Genomic DNA, 19,466 nt, shown 5'->3' with positions numbered 1-19,466 from the left:
TTCTACTTTTTCTTTTTTTTTTTCTTTTTTTAACTTTATCTTCTTTCTTTTAGTGTAACAAATTATTACATCCATCCTCCATTTGTATTTAAAATTTCTCTATCATGTTATATCACTACACTTTTTTATTCATTATCATTTTTAAATTTATTATTGATCAAGGAGTTATATTTTATATAAAAAATATAATTTTAAATCTTTAACTTTTTCGCAGTTTTGCTAGAAATCCTTATATTTTTTATTATTCTCAATCTCTATACTTTTATTTTCAATATTCTAGATCACTCCAAGAGCGGTGTTATAAGATCTAAAACAATGAAAAAAAATGTAGGAATAAAATTCTGAAAAAAAATATAAAAATATATAATAAAACTTGAGTAAAATGTAAAACTCAGATATATTCTGTTTTTTTATTTCACTCATATAAACACTTTATATGTATTAATTGCGGCTGTTTACCGCTTAGAAGAATTTATAAAATTAAAATCCACAAACCGGTGATTGATTGACTGACTTATTATTATTATTATTTTATTATTTTGGCCAGACCAGTGTTTAACTAGTTAATATAAATGTAAATATCTTCCAGCGATGCAAATCACGCTTCAAGCATTCCATTTGGCAACTTGTCTCGGTCAAGGACAAATGTTTTAAGTTCTTAGGCGAGGGAAAAATAATAAAAGGACAGGAGTTCAAATTACCACTAACCCAAAAATTTATGTGAAAAATGAGATCAAGTGGATTATACTGCTCAATTTAAAACAACACAAAACTATGGGCTGGTTCCCACATCGACGTCAGTAAACTCACACCAAAAAGCTCGATCAATCAGATTTGTTGTATCCCCACAAACAAGTGGGAGGCATGAGCATGACATGACATTTTCTGATTCTTCTTCGTGCAAACACAGTAAAAACCAATTATTTCACTCCAACCAACAAGAAGAAAAAAGAAAAATATAAAAGTGGAGGATGACAGTAAAGTCTAAATATGAGAATAAATGACAATTAGGTATTTTATAAATTTTTTAAAAAATAAATTATAATATTAATTCAAATAGTTGAAGACAGGAATTCCAACTATAATCTGAGTGTTATATTTGAAATTTAAATGTTATATTTGAACAGATATTATAACTCATTTTTCAAAAAAATTTATCAAGATCTATTGTCATTAATTCTTCTTTTTTTTTAAGAACTTAACTATCATCCTCAAGAAAAGAAAAAAGAAAATTAGATGAAGGGAAAGATTATCATCAAAATATGGAAGGTGAACTCAAGGGGTGAAGGTCTCTGGATGATGAAGGCCATGGCCTGCATGTGGCGCTTGTTGTCAAACGCCAAACAGCGAATATAAGCATTGGGTATGTCTTCTTGCATTCATGGATCTCATTCAGCACTGGAGAGGGATCACTACACCCAAAACATTGGTAATTTCCAGAGTGTCCAATACCTTCCATCATAGTACCCTGGCATCTTGCTGTTCTCCCTCCTAACACATCCCACCTTCCATGTCCAACACAACACACACTTCATGTTACTCACATACACAATACGAGTCTTGCTCTGAAAAATGAACCATCAATATAAGAGACCTCCTTGGTTGTGTTTACTGAGGTAGAAGAAAATAATTTTTAAATTCTACTTATAAGTCAAGTCATGAGTTTTTTTATTACAAGTTTAATTTTACCTTCCATAAATGTTTGTGAGATAATTGTATTTTTAGAAGAGTCAACAAGCTTTAAGATTTATTTAGTTCGATGAAGTATGTTAAAAAATGACATATAAATAAAATTAGAGGGAGTAAATATTCATATAATAGAATTACATCTGGTTCTCCAGTCCATTCATGGGGAATCTGCTTAACTTGATTAAACCATAAAAACAGAGATCACAAGACTAATGAATGTTTGAATATTAGAATCGCATAAGTTCCCATCCATTTTTAGACAATATAATCTTCCCTTGAACTGTTGGACAATTATTATTAAACATCTCTGGACAAAGAGTAACCAATTAATATAGTTTCATCAGCAATTATAACCTTCTATACTCCGAGAAGATGAACATAAATCTGAGATATCATCCAGATTCGTTCCAAAACATTACCTCATCAAATTCAAGGCAGGGGATCCATCCTTTCTTGCGCATGTAGTCGATCTCCTTTGCCACAGACTCGTCAGAGGAGGAGGGAGGTAAGAGAAAGAGAGTGTTTCAAACTTTTGTTGTTGATGGGATTCCATGTCTGTTTGAACACACCACAAGAAAAACCAAATAAGAAAGAGGGAAATTACTAATTCATTCAGTCTCTTGCCAATTTTAAGATCGTTCATCGGATCACTTCACCTTCATGCAGTGAGTTTTAGAGCCATTGGAGACAGTTTTCTTTTCCCAACCAATGGAACCTGTATTTAGACAGAGATTTGAGGAATTAGCTTTCAGACCAACAAAGCCAGTCCCAGAAATTGAACCTGTAAAAGTTGCAGAAGACATTTTCCAAGTCGGTCTTGACAGAAAAGTTTACTGGAAGAGAGAGGGTAGATTCAATCGAAATACAAGTGACTTGAGTGATCTAAAGAGAGGATGGGATCTATCGTAGTATAATTGTGAATGACTTGATGTTAATCTTTCAAATGAAATGAGAAGAAGTAGAGATGAGAGTTGGTTCGCCCTGTTCCCTTTTTTCTTTCTTCAATTTATCTAAAATAATTTTAAAAGATACTTTAGATCTTTTTTTTTTTAATAATACTATAGTACAACAAGAAAGAAGCAAGAGAATAAAAGTGTGTGTAGATTCATTTTAGTTTTTGATTTCATTTTTTCTAATCTTTTTCAGATAATATTATAGCATAAAAATATTCGAATCTAGAAATACGCCTTTTCAAAATTCTGCTAGCAGAACCAGCAGTAGAAATGAAAGGAGGGGCCCACCAATCCCTGGTTTCACCGAGGAGTTTCCTTTCCGCCAGCAAGTTGAAAGACAAAACCTAACTATTTGAATAAAATATATATAGACAAAGGGATCCTCCACTTTTCTTTTGACTTTTCTCATGCGTTTAGCTGAACGTCGACATGCTTGTCTCAAAACCCTTCTTTAACGGTCCAAATAAAGAATGAATTTTCCCCTGTTCAGAAGCTAACCTCATTGCTGAATTCGCAAACAATGGTTTCACCGAGGAGTTTCCGCCAGCAAGTTGAAAGACAAAACCTAACTATTTGAATAAAAAATATATAGACAAAGGGATCCTCCACTTTTCTTTTGACTTTTCTCATGCGTTTAGCTGAACGTCGACATGCTTGTCTCAAAAACCCTTCTTTACGGTCCAAATAAAGCTGAATTCGCAAACAAACCAGACAAATCATTTGGCAGAATGAAGGGGAGTGTTAACTCATTGAAGGATTAAACCTTCGTTATCCAAGGAGGAAATTTAAAGTTTTCCCTGGAGCCTGGCATGTCTTGCAGGCATGTGAATTTCAGTCTGAAACATTTTGCCCATCAAGACATCGATGTTAAATAAATCATCTGCTACAGAAAAATCCTCAAGTCCTTTTCCCAGTAGACTCAAAACACTATAGATATCCCCTAAACAAGAATGAGACGTATCATCAACCACAAATCTGTGGACAATCTGATCAATCTCTATGAAAACCCAAGCAGAAATCGGTAGTACTCCTCGGTCTTTCATCATTTTCCTCATCTCAGAAAACACTCTCCCATTTACCCATACTGGGATAAATATTTGCCAGACGGACATATCTTCCACTATGCTGAGGCTCTAATCTAATCAAGAGCTTCCCAACTCTCAGCCCCAGCTCAGTATCACCATGCATCAGAACCCATTGACAATTGACCCCCATATAGCTCCATCAGGTTTCATTGGCATTGCTGTTAATAAGTACTTGAGCCTCTTTAGTTCGTCCAGCTCGAGCCAATATATCAACCATGCATCCATAGTGCTCAATGGATGGTAATATAGCATAAACCTTTATACATTACGTCCGAATTACTCTCCATGCTTCATTCAATAGAAAATTTGTGATTGCAAAGCATTAAGAACACCAATGAAAGTCACAAGCATTTGGTTTGGGTCCAATCATCTCCATCTGTGCAAAGAGTCAACAATGTAAGAGTGAACCCATTTACCTTCTTCAAAGGCACCTACAGCCCACAGGCAGTAGTAAGAACACTCACTAATAGTGAGTTGTTCAGCTTTAGATCTCTAGAACCTTTATCTCACGAAAGAGCTCAATTCCTCATTGAAGAAACCATTCTTGACATACCCAGACACCATTGCACTGTAGGAAACATCATTTCTTTGAGGAATTGCATCAAACAAATTCCGAGCTTCACTGACCAACCCATTGCCACAATAACCACTAATAAAGGCTGGTCCAGCAAACCACATTCTTATGAGAACTTTCATCGAACAAATTGCGAGCACCTGGAATTGCCCCGTGTTTAGAGTACATATTTAATAAAGAACTAACAACATGAACATCAGAGAAATTCCCCAACTTTACTATCTGAGTATGAACCTGTTCAAGCAAAGACAAAGAACACATGATTTGACCACGAAAGTGAAAGTTCGAGCATTAGGACGTAAGCCAATTCTGGGCATTCGGTTGTGAAAATGGAGAAAACTTGTCGAACTCTGAATTACCCGAGAAACCCATTATCATGGAATTGCAATCAAAGACATTGGGCGTCGACATGTGATTGAAAAGCGTCTCTGCGTAGCTTAAATCCTTGTGTTCTGATTAGCACAGAAAGCCAATATTTTGCTAGCGATTTGTAGGAGAATCGAGCAAGACCGTGGGTAATAGCAGAAGCATGAACTTGCTTCAACTCTCTCATGCCCAAGCATTCTTCTAGCAGATGTAGAAATAGACTTCGTGGGATGCACTGACCATTTTTCTTTTTCATGGGAGCAGTTTGGATCTCCCACTTTCTGGGATTCAAGAAGCCAACGAATCAGACACAGCTAGCCTCATTCGTTCTGAATACATTTTGTAAATTAAATAATAAAAATATAATGTTTAATGGAGTCAAGCAGCGGAGCAGTGGTGTTGTCTGGACGGAGATGGTCGACGGCGGCAACGCAAGGAGGACGACGACGACGTGTGTGCGTGCCCTTCAAGATGGGGCATGTACGGAATCGAATTCGCAACCACAAATTCAGGTCGGTTCACTAGAATCCTCATTCGTTCTGAATACATTTTGTAAATTAAATAATAAAAATATAATGTAATGGAGTGAAGCAGCGGAGCAGTGGTGTTGTCTGGACGGAGATGGTTCGACGGCGGCAACGCAAGGAGGACGACGACGACGTGTGCGCGTGCTCTTCAAGGTGGGGCATGTACGGAATCGAATTCGAAACCACAAACTCAGGTCGGTTCACTAGAATCCCAGCACAAACGGTGCGGTTCAACATTCCAGATTTCCAGCTACATGCACGATTAAGTGTTAAATGCAAACATATCTCAGAATTTAAACTTAGATTTATTATATTGTAAGAAATTAATCATTTCGATTAAATTCAATTATCGTTGATTCTTTATGACAATATTTTCACGCAATTTTATCAACTCTTTCAGAAGAATATTTTTACAAATGAAATTAGCTGGAGGACAAAGGAAAATGAATATTTGAACTTGCCACACACTTCAAATGAGATGGATTTATTTATTTATTTATTTATAGACTGAAGAAATGATATTAGTGACCAATTCACCGGAAAGCGGGCCATCCCCCTAAAAATTTGTTTTAATTTGTATGTATTTTACTAATAAAAAAATATTTAACACTTTTTAGCCCCCTTCTCTCTTATTTTTTAATGGGTTAAAGTGCAAAACTACCTTTAATAACCTAAAATTAAAAGAAAGGCAAAAATATATATACATACCAAAGTTAAGTAAAAGTGACCAAACTGTTAACTTTATGTTAACACCGTTAGTTTTCAATGTTAAATGCTAACTATATTTAAATGTGTCAATCTTTAATGACGCGGACTAAAAAAAAAAATTACTCATGAAATTATTGGTCAGGAAGCATCTAATAGCCAAAAATGAGAAAAATAATAAAATACTCATAATATTATCAAAATTAGTGCAAAAGTGATCAATCTATCAAATTCTTAAATATTGCCGTTTAGCTAACACTTAAATAAAAAATTACTATGTTTTTGTTGAAATGGACAAAAAATATTCGTAAAGTGAAATTCTAGAAGGTTGATTGGCCATCTTATGAATATCATGTGGAAAATGTTATTTTAACCAAACATCAAGTTAAATCGCTTGCTTCTTTGCAGCAATGGTGAAAACTATTTGAGAATTTTAAACCTATTGAATAAAAGCACTTCTTTACATCATATGAATGAATTTTAAAACTATCTCAATGTGTTGAATCTCAAATTTTATAGACAAGAAAAAAGTGAGGAGGGAGGGAGAGGATAGGATACGTGCGATAGAAAGAACCATGTGACATGAATTTAATATTGATCACTATTATATTTACTAAAGTAATATTATAAGTGCTCATACGATAATCGATCAATCTTCATAGAAATTTATTTTGAAAATATTTTTGTCTACATCAATCAAAAAACAGCTAACTTTTGTTTAGGTATCAACTAAATAGTCAACATTTAAGAAATTTGATGGATTAGCTACTTTTATAACCAATTTCAACAATGTTATGAGTATTTTTGTCTTTTTTTTTTAGTTTAGGCTCCTAGATACCCCTGGGCTATGACTTCGTGAGTATTTTTACCCCCCTTTTTTTAGTCCATATTAGTATCAAAGACACGTGACAAGTACAGTCAGCATTTAATATAAGAAATTAACGATGTTAGGGTAAAATAATGGTTTGATCACTTTTGCATTAATTCTAAGAACACTATGGGTATTTTTATTATTTTTCTCACTTTAAGCTATTAAATGCTTCTGGTCAACTATTGGATCAGTGTTTTTGCACCTTAATCCTTTTTTAATTCTTGCCCCCAATACCTAATTCTTGATTCATCCTTGAGTGAGATCGCTTGTTGCCCCATATTTTAGATGGGGTTTTATTAATTGACTTCTATTAATAGTCGTTGGAAACAAAAAATGTCAACTCTTTTGAAAAGATCCATTTTAAAAGAGGCAAAATAGTTGTTCCAACGTACCTGTAACAGTTAATTGTTCCATGCTCCATAGATAGTCAACTGATGTACCTTGCGTTGGACTATTGGATTTTCTTTGTTTAGATGAGGTGGCAACATGTAATGGTGGAATTACATTGATATGAAGGGCATTTGGGGAATATTACATTGACTTCAAAGAGTTTTTGGCTCGGCCATTAGTTATAAGTATATATGAAGATTATTAGGTTTATGTGAGACAAGGATGTTAGATCCTTACCACATGAAAAATGTTGAGTCAGAGGTTAACTATGTCCTCATTTTCAAGTAATTTCCCTTCAATTATTTTTTTTTTTAGGATTGATTTTAGTTCCTATTGTATATGCCTTTTTGGTTTGTCAATCATAAAGGAAAATATATCAATTTTTATTTAATCTCATATTATTATTTATTTTACCATAGATGATAACTCAATATTAAAAGTGCCAATGGCCTGTTGTGCGTGAAGCATCTTATAGCTTTCAACATTTTAACTTTTCATGTGCTCCAGACCCGCCCATTGATATTTTCCTCCCCCCACAATTCCGGCACCAAGCATTGAAGCACTTTTCGAAAAGAGTCAGTAATTTAGATCAAATACAATCACAAATCCTAATTGATTTTTAACTATTAAATAGTATTTTCAATGGAAAAAAATCTATTGAGAACAAAATAATATTTTTTAACAATTATTTAGCACATTTAATTATTAAAATATAATTTATCATATTTAAAACGCTTGATTATAGAATGTAAAAATTATTACAATTATAGACAACATTTAACTATTGTAACATATTTTTAAATTGTGATTTATAGATAGCTAAATTAAAGAAAAATAAAAAATTTACATAAATTTATAAAAATATATAAAATAGATATAATAAAGCTCAGTACTCTTAATATTAAGTTAAACGGGGTTTTAGATAATTCTCGCCCCTTATAATTGGACCTTTTAAAGTTATCTTGAACAAGCTTACAAAAAAGAAATCAGTCTAAGCCCGTTTAAACTCAGACCGGCCCAAATACCTGTAGATGTTTATTTTTCATGGTGGTGAGGAATGATTGGAGAGAGAGTTATGAGCGGAAGAAGACAATATATATATATTATGTGGAAGAAGAGAGGGAGAGAAAGTGAGTCACTTAATGGACACAACAAAAATTTATCTTTAATTTTTTTAAAATACAAATTTTTTGTTGAATATATTAATCAATGAAATTGAAATGGATTAAAAATATTGTTAAAAGCAGAAATTAAAGAAAAATATATGAAATAAGATTTTTTTAAAAGAAAAGTAAACTTGAAGATTTTAATTTTTTTTAACTGCTAAAAAAAAATTTTTTAAGGTAAAAATTGAGCTATTCTTTTTTTGGGCACTCAAGGGTCAACACATTATAATTCTCCCATTCTATAACAAATTAATCAACTATTTAGGGCGGAGGGTCTAACACACTTCGAGATCAATCAATTAGGATCTTCTAGTGTTTCTTAAGAGATATTTAAGCATGGAGAAGGTAAAGATATATGAACACTCAGAATGCAACAATCTCCTTTGCAAAGTTGTCCCAAGTCTTATTTCCCAAGGGGATTGAAGTCCTTGTAATAGACGATAGGCCTAGACTCATAGGTAGAACAAAGACCCATCAGCAATTGGGGCATAATATTTTTTCAAATGACTTGTTAACATTGGATCTCTTGAAACATTTGCTTATTAAAGAAGATCCAAAACATCAGTGGTCTTATAGCCCAGTGGCCTGCAAATTCCCCGATAAATATAAGGTTATAAATTCGATCCCATTTGTAATAAAAGGCCATTTGTGCCAGGCCCTATGATTACCAGAGGAGACAGCTAATGCCCAAACCGGCCTACCCTGTGCATAATCTAGAGATGGAGTTGTTTGAGACAAATCATTTAAGCCATCTACCAATATTTCAACATTCATATAAATGCTAGTGAATTCACAAATTGAAACTGTAACTGTTCTCCAAGAGTGAATCTACCAACTTTACATCATCATATGAATGACAATGCTAAAATATAGGCAACCGTTCAAAAGAAGAATCATTCATGATCTAAAGAATTACTGCATCACAAGCCAGTTGGGGCTTAATCATCAAGCAAGTAGCAGGACCTGCAAAATATGGTCAATGCCAGAGCTTCATGCAGAACCCAGCTGGCACCACAGATGGTCTCTTGTTTGATATACATTCTGAGAACGTGTCCACAAGCTGCTCTGCAAGAGATGCTGGATCTTCAAGAAATGTATCAATGTACACTTTCACAATCTTTACTTCCTGCGGCGTTGCTCTCAAGCTGTACCAAGTCAAAAACTTCTGTCTGAAGTTCTTTTCTATGTGCCCTTCACACTCGAGCCATCTGATCACCTTCACATAATACTCAAAATCCCGGTCTGAATATGTGTTGACAGCACAAACCTCATCTTGCCTTTGCTCAATTCTCTTCTTAGATGTGCTTCCATCTTGAGGGCCTTCTCTCTTCCCAGAACCATTTTCTTGATCCTTACACATGGACTTGGATCTACAGTTTCTTCCTGCCCCATCCTTGAGTATTTCCAACTTGCAGGGTGTAATGGGCAAGCTTGCTTCCAATGTACGCACCGGTGGCACACATTCCCTCCCAATCTGAACAGGGGAATTCAACCCATCATCAGTGCTCAAGTCCTCAGTGATTTGTCCCTCTGGTGAATGGTTGTTGTCAAGCTTTAGCATTTCAGAAGCAGGTATGGTTATGGCCAAGCCTCTAGCACGTTGCTTTTCTGACAAAGAATCTGCATCAGCAGGCAGTCCCCCTACAACGGTGTTGGAACATTTAATAGCATCATTGGATAATTTTTCAGACGCAAGCTTGTCAGCATCCTTGTGATAAGTAAGATAATTGTCTGCCCGATCATCAGTCTGATCACTAAATGGATTACTGTTATTAGTTTCATCTTCCACTGATGAAGGATTGGAATGGCTGCTACAGTTGGTTACGGGGCTCTGACTTCTTTCGGTTGCTGAACAGTTAGGGACTTCATACTCGCCCGGCACTGTTGAGATTTGAACTTCACACATACCCATCTCTCTTGTGCCATTAAAGGAAACAACTTTGAAACTATATTTTGTAGCTGGAATTAGACCCCTTATATTGAAACTTCTGTCAGGTAGAACCAAAGTACAAGTTGGCTCAACTGGATATTCCACATCAAGAGCCTTGCGATGCCACAAGGAATAGCCACTGATATTTTCTTCGGAAGGATCCTCAGAACCCAAAATCACAGTCAGGGATATATCTCTGACATCTTTAAATCTCACCATATTTGTAGAAATCAAATTTGCATCTGAGTCGTGTACAATCACAGAAAGCCCAATAATTACGAATTTAATTTCAAGAATCTCAATCCAAGGGAAAAGAATTACCTTACAATTGTAACGTGCTTTAGAACACTGTGCTTTATGTCATTAGAAATAAGTGCACGAATTTCAAATAAAATACTGTCTGATTCTGATATAAATCATTGTAGACAATAAATGAAACTAAGTGCTTCCAAACAACACATTTAGTATGTCAATAAACACGCCACCATCTAATCAGTGGATAAATTTTTCACACAAATATATTTTGTTAGGGATAAGGAGTATACTCCATCAGTGGTAGAGGTCAATCTCCCCCAAGATACTGTGAGAAAAAGGTAGATCCCTCCCAATTAGGTTAAGAAGCCAAACATACTCTCACATGGGCACGCAGAAAATACGAAGATGAGTGATTACCTTGAATTGTTGGATTAGGTGATGGAGGCATAACCCTTTTAAAAAGAAAAGGACCCAGCGACTCCAAAGCCAAACCACAAAGTTTCTGAACCTCTGGCCCTGATGAAAGTCTGTTCACAATGCCCCTACCAATCTTCACTGGCGAACCAGTTAGTGGGCCCAATTCAGGTTCAAGTTTCCTCACTGCCTCCCCAACAATTTCATAAAGTCTTTTATACTTTTCAGTCCCTTGTAAAATTCTTTGGCTCAAGGAAACACGGTAGCATAGTATGTCAACACGTCTGGTATCCTTCGCTACCATCAGTTGCTTTCTCCAGCATCTACATGCATTTTGGAAACAAAACAAAAGTGAGATTGATCTTTCACTAGACATTTAGAAATCATCCAAAAAAACGTAACAGATATTCCATATATTTTAAAAACAGTCTTACCATGCCATGGACAACCACAATATACTTATTGTAGGATTGAATGGTGTTCAATATAGCAAAGAATCCCGGATATATTCCCTCATCCCCCCTCCCCCAACCAAAAAAACCAAAGGTTTCCATGGATTCAGACATCCTCATATAATGCACAACAAATTTCATTGATCTGAGAACAAAATTTTAATAAACAAATCAAACCTCGTATAAAAGTTTATCTTAGATCACATGTATAAAATCAGCTAGTGCTATCAGGTTGGGAAATGAAGGCATAATGTTGCATAGACATAGCATAGTATCCACCACATCTCTCAATCAATGTGGTACAGACCAGAGATCAGACAAACATCTTATATCTTATAATTACAGAAGCATTTAGCTGAAAGATGCCAAAAGGCAGTGATGAGCAAATACATTGTTCTAGAAAACATATATAAACTATCCTCTACCTCAAACATTAAGCCTGACTAGGATTATCCCGTAATGGCCCTGTCACGCAGAATGAAGTAATATGAAAACATATTGTGAACCAAACAATACCATAACTATATTTCCAATCATACTTAAAGTTTTTTATCTCAAAAGCCAAAAAAAAAAAAAGGAATAGATGGAAAAATCAAGTCTAGTACTCAGCCACAATTTTAAGATGGCATTTAAACAGCCATTTCAACCCAAAAGCTATTATTAAAAACAAAAAAACAAAAAACAAAACAAAAGCTTACACAGCCAGGAGAAATCCTTCAGGAAATAGTTTTGACATTTTGATATATGCGTGCGCATGTGTTATGTATGCATACATGTACATATGTATGATGCGTGTATGCATAATCTATCAAGTCCATAAAATCCTGAAAGTCTCATGGCAGATCCCAAAAACAGATTGCCAGAAAATTGGAAAAAATATAAAAATGAAAATAAATACAATTGACTTGCTTAAGAAAATTTAGTAAAGAACTCCTGCACAGAAGGATGGAAAGAGAAACAGATGTAAGAGAAGCAGAAAATTTTTCAAACGGAGACCAGATGTAATCTGAGAAACTGAAAAACATTTATGTAAAACATACACTATTACCCGAGCAAGTCATTCTCTTTCCCACATGAGATGCAGTAGAAGCTTCCATCAAGCTTGGGACGTTTTCCATCTTTGGTAATGCCAGAATTATCATGCCTTAAAGCACACTCAAGATGACATGACAAGCCACAAGAAACACCAAGAAATGGGGGCTCGGAGACGCATATTAACCAAAGGCTGGGATCTTTGTTGTCATCATATTTATGACAAATGCAGCATGAGCATCTTTTGCAAAACGCATCTGATTCACTTACTGTAGCTTTGCATGCCGTGTTTTTGCAGTATGAAATACTACTTACATCTCCAACTCCATTGTTGACAGAAACATCATTTACTGGAAGAGGTAATCGAGACGGATTCTCATTTTTCCTCTGCCTTTTGGCAGGTTTCTGGCCATGTGAAGTAGAAGAATGTGGCTCAAGGTCTGTAGCAATTTCCTGACCTCCAGACTTCTTTTCAGAAACAATTTTCAGAAGGTTTTCTATAATTTTGACCTTTGTTAATCCAGTATACTTCCTCTCTTTCCCCATCTCAGCACAAAGGATTTGTAAAATCTCCTGACGGCTCCATGACTGTAGCATTTCCAATGCATCATTTGGCCACTTGGATATTTCATATACAAGTTCTCTCTTTTCCTCCATACTTAACTTACTGCATTTAGCAGGATCAAGTGTGAAACCTAGAAAAAGTAAAGGGGAAAACAAATATTAGTACATCAGATATCTAACTTTCCACGTGGTTATATAAACTAAGATTTGTTCTGTTTCCCTACCATTCTAGTAATATGACCAGGGATCATCTATGGGGGAAAACACTAAAATCAGACCAACCATGAAATTTTGTGTAAAGAATGTTGTACGCTAGACAAGTCTTGATAAAAAAAAAAAAACTGAAAATTAATCAGGAATCTCTGATCAATTACATTGCATGCAGCTACTGTTGCATGACCAACTTGCTTACTTTGATGACAAGGACGTCATAACTGCATAAATCTGGGTAGGACTACGAATACAGGGGAGCTCTAGTAAAAGAACAATAAAGTCAAACAAATAAACAACTGGCATTAACTTCCTTTGAATTTTATATGCAACCCCGGTCTCTCCTGAGAATTATCCCAAAGACCACTAATTTAGAGCTTTCTCCCAGATGCACCAACCTATTATCAAAAAATAAAAAGCTTACATATTTAATACCCCTATAATGCACCAATATTTTATTTTGTAGACTGCACTGCCAGTTATCAATTAACTGGCCAAAAGCATGTGACAACATGGGAATCAACACTACAATATAGTTTTAAATTAAAGCCGCAATTGCCAATTTCAACAAAAGAAACAGAGTTGGCAAACCTTTCTATGGCAAAATAAAAGAAAATAAATTAAATTAAATAAAAGCCGAGATTCAAAAGGCATTCAAAGGAAGACGGGAAAAATAAAAAGTAAATCAATAACCCAAAAAACCATTTATGACACAATGCTCCAGCAATCAGCTCAAAAACATTAGAGATGAAACAACCGCTGGACAATTGAATTAGGGAACATATTATATCCCAGCAACGTGACTCTCACGGGGATAACAAAATCCAATTCAGTGACTAATATCAACAAACCCACTTGGAATCGGAGAAAATTCAAAAGAAATCAGATACAAAGAAGTCAGTCGTTACCCTCGAGAGACGAATCCGCTGCCATAGCTGTTCAGCAACAAGAAACGATCCAACCCACCGCATCACAAACTAAATCCCGAGACTTTTGCAAATCTGCACAAAGTGATATCTGCGTCAGAAGATGCTATATGTCAACAAAAACAGAAACAAGAAAAAGGGGTTAAATTTATGGAACAAAGAAAACGACCCAAAACAGAAATAAAAGAAAAGGGGTGAAGGAGATTGAAAGGGAGTAAAAATGCGGAATAACAAAGAGCAGGAAAGGACACTTGAGATTCTACCGCGAGCAGCGAATCCATGAAATCACAGTGACAGCGTCTCTCAGTCCGTTGGCTGTACTCCTCCCGTGAGAGAGAGAGAGAGAGAGAGAGGGAGGGTGGGAGGGAGGGAGGGACAAGGTGGAGGAGGAGAATTGGTGGGACTGTGGGAGAAGAGAGAGAAAGCTTGCAAGTTGTAAAGAAAGAGAAGAAGAAAAGTATTGGTGTATGAAATAAATAAGGCTTCTGATGATATGCTAATCGCCGGGGGCAAAAGCGGCTGCATGCTCACTCAACATTGCCTGCTTTCACCTTTCTGTTAGCTAGAATGGGCCCAACGACCGAAATTACCGAAATAACCTTCTTCTGCACTCATAATGACAGTTGCAGACCTTATTAGAAGACTAATTACATTTACAGCCTTTTAATTTATGAAATTTCCTGGAAAGATCAAGGTCCTTTGCTTCAATTAAAAATGTCTTCATCGGACTAGAATACCCCTTTCATTAGTCACTTGTGTATCTTTAAATAATTAATTATAAATTTATATATATTCACTTATAAAATTAAGAATAACCACTTACTCCTCCTGTTTAAAATATAATATATTTTTTAAGAGATTTGATAATTAAAAATGTAAATTGTTTCAAAGTATAATCATTACGTTTTGATCAAAAGTACTTTTAATAATTAAATTACTTTATATTTATTTTATAATAAAATATCTTATTAAATAAAGATAAATATAAAAGTATGATGTTGCTTTAAAAATAAATAATTACTTCATAAAAAGAGTGAGATTCAATTAAAAATAACTTATATTTTTTAAATAGAGGGAGTATGAATTTTAAGAAAATCAATTACGAATTGATATGATAAATATTTGTGAATCTTTACTCTAATGAAATCATTTTTAACTATAACAAAAGACCCTGGTCTTTCTATGAAATTTCAATAATTAAAGATGTGCAATTGTCATTAATCCTCTAATAGGGTCTAAAATAGTCATTTCCATATATCCATATACATATAAAGCAGTATGAAATTATAAAACAAGGCAAAATAAAAAGGGTACAATTAAACAGGGAAAAGGCCAAAAAAAAAAAACTTCAAGTAGTTTGTTTATCCAATTCTATCTACTTCCTATAATTATAATACACACACTATAATTTAGAATTTAAAAAATGTGTATAGTTTATCTAAAATTCAAAGATTTTTTGTAAGTCACGTAATATCTATCCATATACTGTAGGTGCAGCCAATGCTTGAAACAGGGAAGGGCTGTCCACATATGTCAAATCCCATCCACAACTTATTTCGGCATTTGCACATGCCTTCCAACCAAAAGTTCATTTTCAATAATTATTTTAAAAAAAATTAAACCCAAATATTTTAATTTTAAAGAAAAACTTTTCTAAGTGACAAGGAGAAGAAAGGTAATTCAGTTTTAAGATGAGTTGCAAAAAAATAAAAAATAGAGATGAGTTTCAATGTGGAAATATAAGAATGGTTTCTCTCAACACGAATTCTTAAAAACACCAATTCTAAGGAAATATATATAGGAAGGCGATGAAAGTAGGTCACTTGTCTCTATGAATAAGAAAGAGATATTTAGACAAAATCAATAAATACCGACAATATAGTTACGATTTATATTAGGTTTTACCTTAGAAACATCATAACCATGTTTTGAAATGATTTTCTAAAGCGTGGTTTTAATTAACGTAGAATCAAATCTACATTTAGTTTCAGTGCTTTGGTGTCTTTTTATTTTTGCAATAAGATCTTATCTAATTTTTTTAAAGGGTTAAGAGGCAAAAATTACTTTGGTACCTTTAGTTTTTGGTTGGAACAATATCACCTCAAAGTATTCAAAAATGATACAATTTTACCTTGTTGTCAAGATTGACCATTTGTTGACCATTTATTTCTTTTTATTTGCCACATGTCAGCCACATAACATTTTTAAAAAATTAAAAAAAAACAAAGAAAGAAAGAAACAACTACCCTCTTTCTTTCTAACCTCTACTTCTATCTCTCTTCACCCCCTTCTCTCTCCTCTCTTGCCTCTCTCTAGCTTCTACTCTTACTTTGATGGATCAAAATCCACCAGCACTATCATCCTTGTCATTGGAGACCTAACTAGAGCCTTCACTGCTTGTTGTTCTTATGGTCCTCATAGTCACAGTATCGATCAGAAACTACTAGACACATTCCCCATCCTGACCTATTCCACTATCAAAGGCCTCTTGCTCAACTATATGGTATGGCCTAAACTCAATTTTGATGAGTGGGTTTTCAAGCAATGGCTTTGACGTTGTTAATGGTGGTGGTGTTCATGCTTGACCTCATTGCTTTTTCTCTGGTCATTGTTGTTGAATAGAGGAGGAGTATTATGAGTTAATCTCATGCAAGTCATTTAATTTTATGTTCAAGAGTACTCTAAAGTTTTCGCATGTTACTGTATTGATTATTGATTAGGATGAGGGTAACATAGGTGTAGGGTTTTTGTCACACTCCCAATACTAAGAGTATGACCGGAATAAAACATGAGATAATCTCACAATTCATATGCCTTGATTAGCTATAGATTAAGTGAAAATATCTATGTACAAGTTATATATATAGTAATGATGATAATGATGATGAGGTTCATAAAGTTTTAAATATTTTGTAAAAATTTTGACAGAGTCTCTCCTAAAATTTAGGCATCCCAAAATTTCTACAATAACAAAAATCTGTCAACCAAACCCGTAAGGAAACTAACTCTTTTCCAGCAAATTATATACTAGCAAAATAAAGCTAGAACCTAACTATAATATACGTGGAAAACTAACATCTAATTATTTAATAGCCTACATAGTTTCATCAAAAAGAATAATCACGATGTGCTTCTTCTTTTCAAAAAGAAATAGTAGGTCCCCTCAATGATCCACAAGAAACGTAAGGTCAACTACAATATTTGAAATCAAAGAATTTTTTTATTAATAGCATTCCAATCAGAATTATAATTAAAAAAATTATGAAGATAGAACTAATAAGTTTAGTTTAAAACAATTTAATGAAATAATGAAATTCATACTCAAATTAACAATAAAGAACACACTTTCTCAATAATTCAATTGTAAAATTTAACAATGCTAATAGAACAATATAAATTTATATAAAAATTTCATGTAATGGTACAATTAGGTAGAATGTTTTTTAGAAAATTAATATAAAATAATAAATTTAAATTCAAGAGGGTTTTATCAAAATGCATAACAAGTATAGACACACAGTTTACGAGGATAAATAACCAATCGAATGTGGATACATAATTAATGAGGGTAAGTAACTAGTTAAATGCAGCTAAAAGCCATAAAAGAAGCACAACAAAAGCCACAAATCAAGCACAAGTATGAAGCTCATGAAAATAAGTGTGAGTACAGTGCTCACGAATTATCATCCCTTCAATCCACATACATTGACCTTCATATGAGGGTAGCACCTCCTATAAGTACTTTGCTAATTAGATGAACCATGGTGCGTTAAGGGCTAACGGAATTGTCGTTAGTATCCAACGTTCTGAATTAAGTTCCCCTTTGTTAAAATCAAGCTTGTATGGAGCAAGAAAAGTAGTTTTCAAAATTTTCACTTTCAAATATTGTTTAACTATCATTTCCTCCATACATAAATCATTGCAATAAAAGTTTTATATCAATGTATAATTAAATAATTAAACTGCTTATGAGAAATAATACCATTTTATGTATATCCGTTTCAACCATTGTTTATCAACAATATAGATCCTTAGTAAAATTCAGGACATTATCATTAATAAGACAGTTATTATGAAAATAGGATTAACAATAATACTTATACAATTTATTACGCAATAATAATAATAATAAAATTTAAATAAAGAATTTTTTATAAATACTTTGCTGAAAATTTATTCGGAATGCCACTCACTCACTTGAGAGTTTTTCAAGACTTCTAAAGTTTGCTTCTCTTAACTTTTCACTTTTATTCTAATGATGTCCTTAATGTCCTGACAAATAAATCACAATTCTAAAATCATTTATCAAAAAATTTTCCAATCACTTACAGAGTCTTTAAATTTAATCCAAATAATATTAAAGATAGTACTCCAACCAATTATATTCTAAGTACACTTGAGCAAGTCAAACCATTTGACAAATTTTAATTTATCCTCATATTTCCTTATGGTCCATTCTCATTCATAAATCATAATAAACCTAATCAACTCCTCTTATGCTTCTTTTAAACTTAATAAAATATGATACAAGAATCCTAAGTAATCCTTTTGCCCACTTTAGTATTTTAAGATTTTAATTAATAACTTGAGTCAAAACTTACATATACTCATCCAAGCTATAACATGGAGGCTTAACAACCCATAATTCACCCAATTCTTCTCTCACACATTATTACAAATACCTTGAGGGCATGCATTTATTATTAACAAAATTATAAGATGAGAATCCAAGCAATCTCAACAAGTTTCAAACTTCCAATTCCACAAACTAATTTCAATTCAACATCATAGCAAAATAACATTCAACATGAGAAATAGGTGTAGCATCAATCAGCTAGAGGAAAGAAAAAGGATGCTTCTACTACTATGGAAATTGAAGAGGAAGGAGAGAGGAAAAAAAAGCAACTTACCTCAAATGAAACTTTAATGGCAACAACTAAAACCCAGTATATGGTTGAGACTAAAGAAAGAAAGGAGGGCTCAGATTAGCTACATGAATGAAAAGAAGAAAAATAGAATCACCAACTAACCAAGGAAAGAAATTGAGCTTATCGCACATATATACAAGACGTTCAACAACTGAAGAAGAAAGGAAATTGAAGCCAAATACACACACACACACCGACGTCAAACATGAACAAAGAAGCAAGAGATGAAACAAAGAAGGAAGAGATTCCAATGACTCATACTTCTAATGGTAAAGATACACCAATGAGGTGAGATGTAAACCGGTGGTGAGAAGAAGAACAAGTTGAAGGTAAGTAGGAAGAGGCCGATAGTGACAAGAGAAGAGAAGCCTAATGCAACATCCTAGAAATGTAAATTGATTAATTAAGTTTAATATGGATAATCAAGTG

General features: G+C 33.9%; 1 protein-coding gene and 2 pseudogenes across 2 annotated transcripts; all 3 read right to left on the bottom strand.

Annotated features, from left to right (window-relative positions):
• Positions 1–755: 755 nt before the first annotated feature.
• Positions 756–2,622, bottom strand: LOC129288933 (ribulose bisphosphate carboxylase small subunit, chloroplastic 3-like; annotated as a pseudogene).
• Positions 2,623–3,337: 715 nt separating this feature from the next.
• LOC129289030 (pentatricopeptide repeat-containing protein At5g08305-like) lies at positions 3,338–5,153 on the bottom strand (annotated as a pseudogene).
• A 3,915-nt stretch (positions 5,154–9,068) lies between these two features.
• Positions 9,069–14,517, bottom strand: LOC129288351 (VIN3-like protein 2). Of its 2 annotated transcripts, none has more exons than XM_054924870.1 (5): positions 14,373–14,517; positions 14,092–14,184; positions 12,426–13,104; positions 10,929–11,248; positions 9,069–10,498 (listed from the first exon to the last, which is right to left on the bottom strand). In XM_054924870.1, the coding sequence occupies exons 2-5, from the start codon at positions 14,114–14,116 to the stop codon at positions 9,303–9,305; spliced, it is 2,220 nt and encodes a 739-aa protein (XP_054780845.1). In that variant the 5' UTR covers positions 14,117–14,184; positions 14,373–14,517; the 3' UTR covers positions 9,069–9,302. The 2 variants fall into 2 exon arrangements, with proteins under 2 accessions (XP_054780845.1, XP_054780846.1); XM_054924871.1 differs by having other exon boundaries at positions 14,092–14,200; positions 14,373–14,467.
• Positions 14,518–19,466: the final 4,949 nt, after the last annotated feature.

This window comes from Prosopis cineraria, unplaced genomic scaffold (genome assembly GCF_029017545.1).
Source record: "Prosopis cineraria cultivar Desert tree isolate PC_DT_omini unplaced genomic scaffold, ASM2901754v1 PC12, whole genome shotgun sequence".
In the NCBI taxonomy this organism is placed as follows: domain Eukaryota; kingdom Viridiplantae; phylum Streptophyta; class Magnoliopsida; order Fabales; family Fabaceae; genus Prosopis; species Prosopis cineraria.
This window is presented reverse-complemented; position numbering and strand designations above follow the sequence as displayed.

Bases quoted from the DNA above. Each gene is read 5' to 3' on its own strand.
- LOC129288351 (XM_054924870.1), bottom strand. From the start codon at position 14,116: ATGGCAGCGGATTCGTCTCTCGAGG. The intron at 13,105-14,091 runs GTAACGACTGAC...TACTTTTTCTAG, and splicing joins AGCGGATTCGTCTCTCGAGG to GTTTCACACTTGATCCTGCT. The intron at 10,499-10,928 runs GTAATCACTCAT...TACACGACTCAG, and splicing joins ACCTAATCCAACAATTCAAG to ATGCAAATTTGATTTCTACA.